The sequence below is a fragment of the Triturus cristatus genome, chromosome 1_2, assembly GCF_964204655.1.
Source record: "Triturus cristatus chromosome 1_2, aTriCri1.1, whole genome shotgun sequence".
Classification (NCBI taxonomy): domain Eukaryota; kingdom Metazoa; phylum Chordata; class Amphibia; order Caudata; family Salamandridae; genus Triturus; species Triturus cristatus.
In genome coordinates, this window is record NC_140580.1 from 1,105,917,043 (window position 1) to 1,105,931,463 (window position 14,421).

A 14,421-nucleotide genomic window follows, 5' to 3' on the forward strand; every position below is an offset into this window, starting at 1 on the left:
AGTCAGTCAAAAACAATATAAATGCACACATGACAAAGAAAACATGTGAAAGGGCTAGTCGCCATGGGAGGAAACAAAAACAACAAAGGCAGGACAATTGCGACAGTTTCACCACCCAAAATACACAGAGTTTAAAAGACAAACAAAAGCACAAATTAAAAGTGAGGGGTATGATGAACCCTAACAGAGTAGATATAGCATGTCTTGGTTTGAACCAGCGCATTTGTGCGCCATGTAGAGCTGAGACCTAAAAACATAAATGCTGGTGTGGCAGAGTCAACATTCAGATTGATAACTCTCACTAGCACCCACTGAGCTCAATTAAAATGTGTGTTTCACCTTACGGTGGAAATCAAAATTTCTCATTCAAACTACACAGTAACTATATCATATTTCTATCAAACAAATACCACAAGTCCAATCAGAACAATGCAAAGAGCACATCAAAACCCTGAATCTCTGTTGTTAGTCCAATCAAATCAATGTAGATATTTCATCAAAACCCTGAATCTCTGTTGTTAGTCCAATCAAATCAATGTAGATATTTCATCAAAACCCTGAATCTCTGTTGTGTTAGTCCAATCAAATCAATGCAGATATCTCATCAAGTCCCTGAATCTCTGCTCTGTTGACTACTGTAGCACAGTCTATTCAGCTTGTCCCAAGAAACGGTAGCCTGTGAACACATCTTTTACAAAAATAAACTCCATAACATAGAATATCAAAATCTCAATTGTATTTTAATATCACCTTGCATAGGTTTCAACTTCTTCCTAAATTTACTGATAGCCACCATGTCTGCTTGCCAACAGTGTGCTAGGACTGGAATTCCAGATCTGGAGTTAGAGTAGTAAGGTAAGCCAGTCCTTACAAATGTAAGAAGTGAGTTTGTCAAGATTTAAAAATCAAATACAGGTGAGGTGGGAAGAAGATATGGAACCCAAGAAACAGACTCTGAAATTACCAAAAATGTAGAACAAGGCAGTTATCTTGAAAAGTGAGATTGTGGGAGCAGATGCCATAAGTCTCTCTACTGGCTTTCAGCAGAGCATAGAATTGCAGTCAAGACCCTGTGCACCATACATAAAGCCTTCTGAGGGAGAGGGCTCCAGTTGACCTCAACACCAGGTTCCCAGTAGCATAAGAATGTAGCACATAACAAATATAAAAATGTCATGATATCTGAACTCTTTACTGGCCTTGACAATAGGTTTTTGCCTTTTTGATGGAATCTTGGTTTGGGGTCAACTAGAGCTGTGTTTGGTGGGATCAAATACAGCCACTTCCTCTCAAATAAAAGAGAGGTGGGATATAAGAGGAGGTATAGGAAGACCAGACTTTGAAAGAGGCATTAATGTGAAACAAAAAGGAGTTGATGAAACTGGGACAAGAGTTTGTAAAGGAAATACAACATTACCCATTATACATGAAGACATTTTGGAGAGTTTGAAGGGAGGGTGGTAGAAGTCTGATGGACATGATGGGACAAGAGATGTGGAGAATAGGTTGGTGTTATGTTGAATCAACTCTGATTGACAAGCGAGATTTTGTAAGTTGAAACCAAAAGTAGCAGGATTGTGGGTGGCGCTCCCAATCTGCTTCTGTGGCTCACTCATCCAAAATAGTGTCTGAATAGACAGCCAGGAGATTACACAAAAGCCCTTGACGCGTGATCTGGATATAGAAATTGTTGTTAATAAGTTCTTGCTTGTTTTTCTTCCAGCTGTGAGGTCAACATCGATGAGTGCAACTCAAGCCCATGTCTGAACGGTGGAACCTGCCAGGACTCCATCAACAAGTACAAGTGTATTTGCAATGGCAGCTTCACTGGGAGCCGCTGTGAGGTACAGTACACCGGCGGCCCTTCTCATTGTCACAAACACTTCAACCTTCTGTATCACTTTAAAGTCAATCTGATTAAATTGAACAAAAATGATAGCAAATTTAGTACAGCACCTTTTCTCCCAGTTTGGCTATTATAAAAAATAGAAAAAAACATTACAAAGACAGAATTGGTGCCTATCTAGAATGGAAAGGTTCAAACAAACAAGTGAGAACATGCTGCATTTTGGCATCATTTAGAATTGAGTATTTTACTTCAAATATGTCAATTTAGACAAATGACATAACTGTAGAAGAAAATCACAAATTTGTGGACAATTCTTGCCAGAATTTCCCATCAATGTGCCATAAAATTAATTTACACATAATACTCCAGAATATTCTCATGACAGTCCCACAATATCCCAGTGCTGTGTCTGTCTTTAGGACAGAATATTCCATTGGTGCATCTAAACTGAGCCAGAATCCCCCATCCCTGTGGCGAAAGGATCGCAAAAGGTCCTACACCTTTATGCCAAACTGTTGCAAAATGACCACTCAATCTTCAACTATATCACATTGATGTAACAGGACAACACATCACCTCAAAAAACACAAAATCCCATCAGAGTACAGAGCAAACTGCAGTGGTGCCAGAACAATAATACGGATTAAACTGTATTAGAGAAGCCAATGGTTGTATCAATCAATCCACATGTAAATAATATCCAATATCATTGTAGTTGACTAGTCCAACACTGAACCATCTATGATCCACACCATCAGAGACGCAGAATGTACCCCCCTCCCAACTCAAATCTGAGAGAATCAGACACAACTAGAATCCTGCCCCCTTCCATACCCTGGAAACATCATGTTCGCCCTGCTTCTTTGGAGCCACCTGTAGGGCTTAGGGAGAGAAGACCAATAGGTACGACAACCAATCAAAACAGTCAGGACCATGTTCCTTAAATATTCTATTGGAGAAAATGTATGCCCTTTGTTAGCCCCGGAACGGCCAAATAACTTCAACCATGAAATAAATGTGCGTGTAGCAAATTCATGCCGATTCATTCAGCCCTACCATTTGGTGCCTTCTAATATGTGCTGGAAGTATATAAAAACACATTTTTCAGGTAAGGGCAACAGGAAATCATCATTTATTTTCTTACCCACACACCAAACTGGATAACTAAACCATTTTATTAATTTACAATTAAATATTTTGCAGAAAATGTTATGAAAATAATGAAATTGTTGCGAATTTTTGTAGGGGATTATCATTTTTGAAACTTCTCTACATAGCTACTAACTTAGCTATAAATATTTTTTGTTGCTTGAACAGTGCTTTGTATTTTCTGAAACCTTGGCGTTGTAAGAATCAGAGATGCGCAGTGTTAGAGAGGTTTTGAGGGGCTTCCAACCCACGTTTTAAGGGGGGCACATTGCTCCTTTCTTCTCAGCTTTACCCCTTTCACCCACACCGAATCCGGCTCTGCCCTTCTTTCTGGGTATTTTTACATTAAACTAAATAACCCTGATTTCTCACTGGTGAGCAATGCATGGCTGCATCTCCCTGCATGACACACTCTTGCTGGGCCGGATGGAGGTCTCCACTCCTGTTGCTGTTGATTGACATTTCTTGCATGAGGTTTCATCCAGAAATATGTGGTGGGCGCTTCACTTTCCTGGGGTCTTCACCGTACGAGGGTTGTGTAATAGTGCATGCTCTTTCTTGTGTAATAATGGAATGGCGTAAAATGTATTAACAACTTTGCATGAACTGCTTTGTACTGTGGGAAATGGTGGGCAAAGCATGCAAACTGCCTGACTTCCGGTGTACACAATGTGGCTAAAAAGGAAGTAAATAGTTTGGTGATACTTCATTTAGGCAACCCAACAACAGAGGAGTACTTTGAATATGTCCCTTTCCTAAATATACATCAGATTTCCCTAAACTCACACAATTTCCTCTCGGGAAAACTTTAGAGGTACCCAAGAACGTAAAGGTCTAAACCCAAAGAACCTCGCCAGCTGCAGAGGAAATGCAGACGGTCACGCAGTTTGTATAATTGGGCTCTGTTGAGTAATCTTAGCCTGGGGCGATCTTGCATAAGACCCCATTGCAGTATATCTAGGCTTGTGTTCTAAAAGAATACCCGTCCCCCCCACACACACACACACATGCATGCAATGTGTTACCACTGTTGTGTGTGAGCAGAGCCAGAACTAAAACTATGCCATTTTTCATGTATAGAAGTATAGATACTTAACCAGAAATATACCACATTACATTCATGAATTGAGATAACATTTCAGTAGATAACCTTTCTAAGTGAGCCCCAATAGTTAGAATTGGCGTTTATTAGAAGTACACTTGCCACAAATAAGGTGTTTCATTGGGCATGGACTTCTTTTCACACCGACCAGAGCCATAGACAGTGATTCTGTGGCTACAGCCCTGATGCACCTCATATTTAAAAGGCTCAGCTTATCATTCATGACAAGATTTCTTCCCTCGTTTAACACCCTTTCAGTGTCTCTTAGGACTGTTTGATTTCTGCTGGAGCACAATGTTTATGAGAGAATTAGACCAACCTGGAAATGAAGCCAGAGACTGGTTTAACTTATGATTTCTTTTGTTCGGTAAATTCATTACATATTGTTTGAAAAAATAAAAATGAATTGTGATATCTGGACCATTGAGATTGTGTTAAATTTGCAAACCAGTTTGTTAACTAAAAATTTGGTACAAAAAGGTGTGTTTTCCCATTTTAGCTCCCACGGGAAGTTCTGCTCATAGCTACAGCAAAAAGCACTGAACGGATTTCCACCAAACATGACAAGAAAGTAGACATGTACTCAGAAAGAGGGCCTTTCAAGGCTTGGTGTCAATATGTCCAGTAGTCGTTGAGATATTAGTGTCTGAAAAAAGTGTCAAGGGCTCGAAAGGGTATCTTGTATGTTGAAAAAGCCACTTGGTGATTTGCATTGACACATTTTGACGAATATGCTTTAAATATGGCAGACAGTGAGTTGGGATCGCTCTTCATATTTTAAAATTGACGAATATCTACCAAGGAGGGGTCCAGTTAAAAAAAAAAGGGGGGGGGGGCAAAAATGTGTTCATTTTCTGATAAAAATTGGCACTGTTCGAGGGTTCTGTACAAAAAAAATATAACAGTTAGTTACTGTTCACAAAATACAGACCCCTGAAATGTGCCCAGTTAGGGTATGCAATGTACCCCATAGCTCAGAGAGCCCGTCATGTGTTGCTCTTGGTGGTCAACATTTTATTTCCATACCATTGGCACAGTGGTGTACTCACCATGACGGGACAGTGAGTTTTGTACCCTACACCTTTGGCAAAGTGGTGTACTGAGCTTGGCAGACCACGAGTTATAGTGGACTCTGCATTTTCCAGGGATTTTTATTTGCTGAACCATAACTAACATTTAACTGTGTTTTTTCAGTGAGAAAAATTATATACGTATTTAAACGTGTGAGCTATTTGTGATTTGACATTTAACACACCACTAGAGGGCAGTGTGAGTTCAGGAATCAAGAAAATGTTTCTTTCAAAATTATACCAGGAAATATTTTGACTTGATATCTGAAAAAGAAAAGAAAATGAAAAAAAAAAGACATTGGCAGGCCAATAGATCTAGCCCTGGCAAACAATTAATTTATATATTTTTCTCTCAAACATATGGAATGCTTAAAAAATGGCAATGATATAAAAATACAATTTTAGTAGTGACCCGCCATGCTAGGCATACCTGCCCCGCTACTGAAGTGCGCTCCTCTTCAGGCAGCTGTACACATATAATCAGGCAAAATGCCATCACTCACAGTACAAGACAGTCAATGAATGAGGAAGCTGGCCCATTTCCCCATGGTCTATGCTATGATAGGCGGAAGCAAAAAGCCAATGACACTTGAACAGACCAATGGTTGAAGAGGGCTGACGGAAAGTCCCAGCATGTACATATAGTATGTCTTTTTATTGAGAACATGAGGCTGTTTTCTAAAGCAGAACTAATGAGGATGAAAATATCTTCTTTTAAGACACTATATGCACAGTTAAACTTGAAAAGGGCCATTTAAATTTAACTTTTGCAGTAGTTTCAAATTCAGCTAAGCTTTTCGATTGATGGTGTGCAAGGGAAATACAGAATTCTTTACCAAAATGTGCACATTTATGCATGTGTATACTGGGCTTTTGACAACTTTGTCCACAAATGCAGTCCCATAAGGATCACGTCACAGAAACACTTACATGCGTGAGAGTGACGTAAGCCATGATTTGAGGAACGCAGGTGGGACAGCGGCAGGCTAGGAAGTGAACACATATTAGTCAATTGCAATTCATATGTTCCAGGCTGGAGTTGGAGCCAAGCCAATGGAACGTGCTGGATTATAGTATATAAAGGGGTGGTATTTGAAGAAGAACAGATATTAGCACAGAACCACAGTAGACAGCTGCCTTATGGTGCCATCATATACTGCCACAAGATGGCAGAAGACTGCAACAAATGCAGTGAGACCAGTATCAAAAGAAACCATTTCCTAAACCTTTCTTGTGGCTTTAAAACCTATGATCCGAGGCATGGCAGAGCTTAAATATACTTTATTGGAGTATTAGACGTGACTCACCTCCTTTATTCGAGGTGACATCACAACATGTAGAGTTTTGCGAACACGTCTCTTAAAGTGTTTATATGAATCCAAATACATCCTGTAATGTTAAACCAACACAAAACAAACCCTCTGTGGAAGCTGTCCTTCTATTTCAAATGCACCCCTCCTCCCCTTTAGATGTGTATAATGTCATTTTTTGTTTCAACTTTTAAAAATAACTAAAATTAAAAAAGTGAGCTACGACATAAAAGTGGCAGTGAAGGGAGTTTTTATCTAAGTATCAGTTTAAAAACCAAGAAGGGCGAGCCATTCCTATAATTTGGTGCTAAACGGGAGCATTTCACTTCACATAGGATTACAGGTGTGTTAGAATTTTACCCAGTGGGTCCTTAGGTTTGTCAGATTTCTGTGGGATCCATTTTTGCTCGATGATGATCTCACACAAAGAACATGTCCTTCTTCTGTGCCCAGGGTCTCACTCTTGTCATTGGTTTCTTTTGCAGAAGGGGATTCCAGTTGGGTTTTTCACATTCCCATTGCTTGGAGTAGCTGTCCCTGTAGCCTGTGGTTGTTTGCTGCTGCTAGTTATTGGTGTCTTGTTCATGGTTTTCACTGCAAGGAAGCGACGCCAGTCGGAAGGGACCTACAGCCCGAGCCAGCAAGAGGTGGCGGGAGCACGCCTGGAGATGGACAGCGTCATGAAGATGCCACCTGAGGAACGCTTGATATGAGCCGGTGCCCGCACACAGACCGCGAATGCCGACAGCTCTGTGCACCAAGAACCTATGGTGATTGTAGGGCTTTCGGTTGCCTCCACACCAATGTGCTATTGGCATTGTGCTGAGTACACAGTGACCCAAAGTCACCTGTAAAGTCACAGCAACATTCCAAGAGGTGGCGCTCTATCAAACCGTGGGTGGTCTGTTTCCAAGAGCTGCCCACCCTTCCTATGATATCAACTCTAAATGAGACACGTGGAGTGACTTTGCATTTCCAAATGTTTCTAATTTAATGCCAGGACGATAATTGGCAGAAAGTCAGAAAACACTTGTAAGACCTGCTATAAGGTGCTTTCTTACAAAGTACCAGGGGTAATTGAAAGCCCCTTTGCTCTCTGTAAGGTGACACAAGCATGTTCTATCCTATCCAAGACGATTACAATCATTTCCTTTAATAATTACAAGGGTCATTCCATGGGGCTCTCGTCCTCTTCTACAGATGAGAAATACACGATACAGCCGACTGCTGACAAGCAGCCCAGTCAATGTTCTAGAGAAATGGACACTTTTCTCTCTTGGTCCTGCGTCCATCTTGTGCCGAACAAACATTTACCGTTTTTTAAACCCATCATTCGCCTCATCCAACTATACTGTTGAAGAACAAAGGGCAGAATGACAGGGAAGTGAAAATGTCCACTCCACTCTGTATTTGTAATGAGTATATTCTCGAAGTGTAAGACTGTAAGGTCAACACATATTTCTCCAAAACCTAAGTAGTCATCAGATTGCACATGCATGCTCTGTTTCTAAAATTAATTTAAAATCCCAGAGTTAAAAGCAATTGTAAGTTCCATAAGCCCATACAAATAAACAAAAACAACATTACACGAATGCCTTATGCAGCAAAAGACTATTGGGTTCCTACCCAGGGAAAACTAGTCTGTGGCCCGATGTTGTGTATTATAAACAAATAACCTCAGATGCACACCTTTTAAAAGTGGTATGAAGTCATTTCTCTCATCTATTGACACCAGGAACAACAAGGGAAGGAGAAAATCAAGAAGCTCCCTATTTTGACATATTATGTTAATAACATCTAAACATAACAGAAAGGGGCCGCCGATGTTGTAGCAGCATGTGCGCCTTGTTTCCCATAAGTCAAACTACACAAAATACAATATTTAGAACAAATCAAAAGCAGACATTTCAGACTAGCAAAGAGGAGGATCAGACTGTATCTGGAGAGAGAACACTTTCTTCTACAGTAAGAGGACTGTGCTTGAGTTTAACAGAGACAATCCCGCTTTGTGTCACCTTACAGACTGCACCCCCCATGTGTATACCGGAGTGTACTGTGCCTTCACTGTGGTCGAATGTTGTTCTAGGAACCTATGTAGAGCATATTTATGGTACGTTTGTATATATTGCAGTTTTGATAATGGGGAAGGCTCATATCATATGTTGAAACTCATTTGGAATGTCAATGATGATCTAGGGGCTGTCCAGAAATATTCTGAAAAAGAACTGTCAACAGCAACAGGAGATGTACAGACTCATCCAATAGCAGCAGAACCCCCCCCCCCCCCCCCCTCCTCCGGTGTGCGAGAGACCATCCTACACCAGAACTGAAACTTAATGAAGTAGAGAGACCAACAACTGGTCCCACCGTACAGAAGTCTCATCATGGTCTCATTCTGCGCCTGCGCACACATAGCATCAATTACTAGATTCAGCACATGTACAAACGTGGTAACGTGAAGTCCAAGTCAGCTCATGTCTTCCAGAATCGATGCTCCGAGACAGAGAGCGGCGACGGTGGCTCGGTGCGTTCAAACTGCGCAGTCTCCAGTGCATGCGCCAACTCACAGCTGTACTGCATCAGCCCACGCTCATTAGTCAGCGCATATGTTTGCAAAAAAGAGGAGTACACCCCCCTCCTGTACCTGTGCACAGACACAGCCCCAGATGCTCATGTAGAGAAAATGGCGTCTAGGTTTTGGACAAATATATATGAGGATGCCTCTGGCCGGGTCCTTGGAGGGCTCAACAAATCTGGGACCATGTTAGACTACATTACAATACATTGGAACAGATGCAAAAATGGAGCTCATGCTCTTTGCTGCGAGCAGAATAGGAAATGCAGAAAGTGGATTGATGAATATTACTTGGAAATCAGTGCACAAAATATGAAACAAACATTGGAAATGATCTTTCTTATGTAGGACCGTTGGAACAGAGAGAAAGCTCGAGCCATCAATAATCATTAAAAAAAAATAGCAGACAAAGATGTTATACTTTTTGCGGCTTTCATAATAAATAACTCCGCAAACTGGTTTGTCCTCAAATTTTGGGTCATCTCTTACATTTGAAATTTACGGAACTTGTATTTGTTCAGTTCCTTATTATATAAGCGCGAAGAACAGAGGATAGCGTGTGTGCTCCACGTGGTGCTTATGTGACTCAGGGTCATATTTATCAAGGAGTTACTTTGCGTGGCCATGAGTGGCTTGATGAATCTGGGGTAACGCAACACCGCACTAATCACTGCGTTGCATTACTCTGCTCCAGGGAGGCATTCGATGGGCGTTGTGTGGGTGTTCCCACGCTACACCCATGGATTTTGAAGCATTCCTAGATTTACCATTCCTGGAAGAGCTGGGATTTTTTCTTTTTTTTTTTTGCAGTTTTATATAGCGCAAACTTGACCCGAATCCAATCAGGTATTAGAACGCTTTACATAGCACCAGTTGCGTTACATGAGGACACACATTCATTTTTTGTTAGGCACAGGGAGATTAAGTAATTTGCCCAGAATCACAGGATGTTCAGGTCATTACCAAGACTCGAACCCAGTTCCCCAGGTCCGAGGTCGAGTGCCCTAGCCGTTAGGCCAACTCCTCGGATTGGATAGCGCCAAAACTGCTAGGTATCGCCAGGGGAGGCGTAACAAGCAGAAATATCTTTATTTCTCCTTGTTTTTAACTTTTTCTATGTGCGCTCCATTCTACAGCACACATAGAAAGAGGGAAATGTCTCAGGGGAATGCTTTTGTGCAGGAAGGCGTTCCTTCCTGCACAAAAAGAATCCTGCCTGTGTTGACTTTGGGCAACACGCTGTGCGCCAGTTCTGAGATACCGCAGGAATGTGCCATATTATTTTAAATATGGCATATTCCTGCCCTTTTCCTGTCACATAGCGCAGCGCAAGATGACTCCCTGCGCTGTGTGACTTCTTAATTATTTTGCCCCTCATTTGCCAGTAGTATGAACTCAAGTAAACACGTGCAATAGCCTTGGCTCCATGATTTGCATCTGTTCAGTCTTCAAGTAATCTAGCCACATGCGAGCTCCACAGGTCCCATTGGGATAGACTCTTTGCTCCCTAAATATCTGCCTCATTGAAGGATTCTATAAAAGAGGAAAGGTCAGTGGAGCATGTTCTAAGCCACAGATTAAAAACAAAAATAAGCCATTATGGAGTAACTCCTGCCAGGTGGTTGGTTTGACATGGTGTTGACAAAATATAGTGGATGCAACCGGTGAAGCTTCTCGGCCTACTTAGTTAGGTCAGTTGTTATATCTGAAAGATACCGAATATTCTGTTCCTATTTACACTTCAGGTAAACACCACTAGTTGTTGTATCTGACCACACGTACACCACAAGAGCTTTCTTGGCACTAGGAGCGAGTTATTCAGACTACTGAGGTAGAGCTGGACATTACAGATGCTCAGTTTTTCTTTATGAATATAAATACATTCTCTTCGGATTTCATTTGAATAGCTGTGTAATTCCACAGAGGGGTTCTTTGATATGAAAAGGACCATGTGCCAGTGTGAACGATGAAAGTAAAATACAGATACGAACTTGGCATCAGAGGATCAGCAGGTACTCAGCAAGAATTTTCAGGGCTCCAGGTATATTAGCATTTTGGTGAGTTGAGGGCTTACCTGCCCACACACTAAGCAAAGCAAAGCCTTTTGTAGCTATTTGGCACCATCACTAGGTGGCGCCCTAGGGCTGCCGCCTTACATTGCCTTTTGAAAGCAGGGCCCCTTGAAAAGGATAAATTAGCATATACAGAACTATGTAGTATTACAGAAGAGTCAAAAGGTTGGTGCTACGGTCAATGAATAAGGCCTTGAACTTCACAGGGATCTCCACCAATAGGTGGTGTAGGTCTCTCTGGACTGGGGCTATATTTTGGTGTCGGGGAACGCCTGATCACTAGACAGCAGCAGCATTGCGGATGATTGCAGTTCTGATGGTATTTGTGCTCCAGAAGAATAGTTCATGTAGATAAAGCTGAAAGATCCAATGAGGGACGTCCCTGATCCGGCTTAGCATTACATACTTTTGGATAAGAGGTGGCACCTGGGGATCATCTCACATGTTTTAATTGGTGCTTATGAAAAAGGTGCTCCCTGCCAGACTGGAAGGGTCGAATACATTTGAGGACATGCCTTGGTGTTAAATCTCCTGTAGCATGATGAGCAGGAAGACATGGCTGAGTGTTACACAGTGCACTTGATAACACCAGTGGCATCCTTTACTCAAATGTTATACTCCAACGGGCAGGATAGGTACAATGAAAAAAACTAATTTTCTCTAAAATAATTTATTTCCCCAAGAGCAAAACTTGGATGGTTCTTTTATTTCTACGAGTTTAGATCAACATTTTCAGAAACAGAATAAAAGATCACACCCAGGGTTATATTGTACAAGAAACCTCTTTCCCCTTCTTTGTCCTGAACTGCAGCGCATTATGTAGGGGGTCTTTTAAGTGAAAACAGTGTTCCCATTCTTCAGTCCTCTGTGATCTGGTCACCCATGTGTGAGTGATGCATTGTTAATCTGGCACACCTTCGAGAACAAGACTATAAAACATGTCTGCCATTTAGTCCTGGCACTCAGGATTTGACGCCAAAGGGATAAGAAAAGTATTTATAATATGCAGCAACTTAGTGACCCAGTTGCTTGACAAATTTTAGATTTAGAGAAAGGGGCTGTTGTCAGTAAGTACATGCACAGATTGTGCCAACTCTTGGAGCATGGACAGCTGTGAAGTTGAGGTATAACCACAACTATTCTCATAAAAGAAGCAAAGTAATACATATGTAAGGTACCAAACATGTTCTTTGTTGGGTGATATTTACCTCTCAATGTGACAAGTGGTTGCAATCTACGTATGATTGTGCTTTTCTATAATACCAGTATTTTCACCAAAGATGTTTAATCATTTGCCATGGCGATATTCCACAGCAGAACCCCGTGCTTCGGCCAAGCGCCCAAATATCAGTATTCGTGGGTTCGGCCGCAGGAGCTGCCATCCTTCTCATCCTCTTTGTGGTCATCACAACGTCTATGGTTGCCATGAGAAAGAAGAGAGCAACCCAGGGGACTTACAGCCCCAGTCGTCAGGAGAAAGATGGGGCAAGAGTGGAGATGTGGAACGTCCTGAAGCTGCCACCAAACGAAAGACTTATCTGAGCTTCCCCGCATGCACCCCCGGGGCACATCTAGCGGACTTTTAACAGCCACCGAAGCACTGACCACTGTACGTAAAATGTAAAAAACTTGTACATTTAACTTGTCTGCACTATTGTGTTTATTGAGGAAATATCACCCCAACCCCATTTTATTTAGATAATATGTATATATGAAGAGTGTTAACTTTGTAAGATATTAGTCATCGTAAATGTACTACCCTGCTGCATATTTAGGTCTGGCCCATTACACTACTTGATGCTTGTAAAATAATATGATTTGCTTAAGAAAGAAGAGAAAAGGTTGCTGAAGTTATTTGCTCCTGTTGTAGGGTGCAAGAGAGACAATCAAGATATTGTAGTGTCACAGAAGTTCACCAAGTTTCTCTTCAATGCTGGTTTTATTCTGGTTTCTCTATGTATCATTGTGTAATATGGAAAAATCAAGCAAACTATTTCTACACATATCTAGCCAGTTGTCAATACACCAGCATGCTCCTAAGATGGAACATGCCTACACTTCCATCACTCAAGCAAATCATCTCATCCAATGAGGGTGTAGAGAGTATCGTATTTACCTACATTATTTATGAGCAGTCTGTAGTACCTCAGCAGGCTTTGGACATTTGGGCCTGTATCATCATCATAGAATGTATGCTCATGAACAAGGTGTCAAATATTTGTGTTACCAGTAAGTGACTGAATATTCATGTGCCCTGCAGAAAAGCAAACTCACACACTTCTTGGCCACAACAGTCCACAGCAATCACCAGGCACCAAACACACGAGGCATTTTCCTATTGCTGCCTTCCAATTCCCCATAAGTGTACTGCAGCACCTAGTGAGGAACAAAAGGGAATTTGTACAAAATATTCCACAGAAATTTCAAAGTCATGCAGACACCGCATCGTTCAAGTCCTAGTGTGTTTGTTCACATTTCATAAACATGGCAATCTTCCTTTAAGCAGTACCAGATTTAGCCTTTACTATTACCATATCTCTGCATTATGACAATGTAATACAATGCCTTTACAGAAGATACAATACCGTAAAGTTTCATTGGTATAAAAACATTTTTCAATTCATTTAAAAAAGGTATACAGTCATTATAAAACAATAGACTTACAAATCTTCAGACAAAGCAAACAATTAAGAGAAAAGGAGAACAAGAAAAGTGGATTTGGACTCTTCACCCTGGGTTAGTATTAAGTCAACAATTCAATCACATGTTCACTATATTGGTAGTGCTACAGAAACATGTTAAAATAACCTCCATTTAGCGCCATGAAGTGCAAATTTAACATTAGCAGTTTTTGCAATCTATTCATTTAAAACGTAGGCCCGCCAAGAGACCTTTGAGTGGCAGGACAAGTATTCATAGGATTTAAACCTTAGAAAAAGTATTGTTTTAAATTGTCTTAGGCCAACATGCTTCAGTCTCTGTATAAATATTGTTGGAGACCTTGCTTGGACCTTTGCCAATGGTAGCCGGATTTGATTAATATCCCAAAATGAGAAAATCTAAGAAGTGAAAGGAACCCATCCCTTGTAAAAGGACTCATATAGGTCTTCTCTTGAATTAGCCATGCATTGATCAAGTTTAAATGATTTTAAATAATCCGTTGCATCAGGATCTCCATCTAAATTAAAGCAGTGAGTTGTTCAATGTGCCAGTAATGTTATTTTATGGTACTGACCACCGTAGCTTCTTGGTATATAACCCAACATAAAAAAGAAGGGAAAAATGATAAGACAC

The 14,421-nt window shown here is 41.0% G+C and overlaps 1 protein-coding gene across 1 annotated transcript in view; it reads left to right on the top strand.

Moving 5' to 3' along the window:
* LOC146868762 (protein crumbs homolog 2-like) overlaps positions 1–12,585 on the top strand; it is a 363,043-nt gene extending 350,458 nt beyond the window's left edge. Inside the window, exons 12-13 of the mRNA XM_085613737.1 lie at positions 1,724–1,844; positions 6,966–12,585. Of these exons, the coding sequence (XP_085469863.1) occupies positions 1,724–1,844; positions 6,966–7,193 (349 nt within the window). The 3' untranslated portion in view covers positions 7,194–12,585. The remainder of the gene's footprint in view (positions 1–1,723; positions 1,845–6,965) is intronic.
* Positions 12,586–14,421: the final 1,836 nt, after the last annotated feature.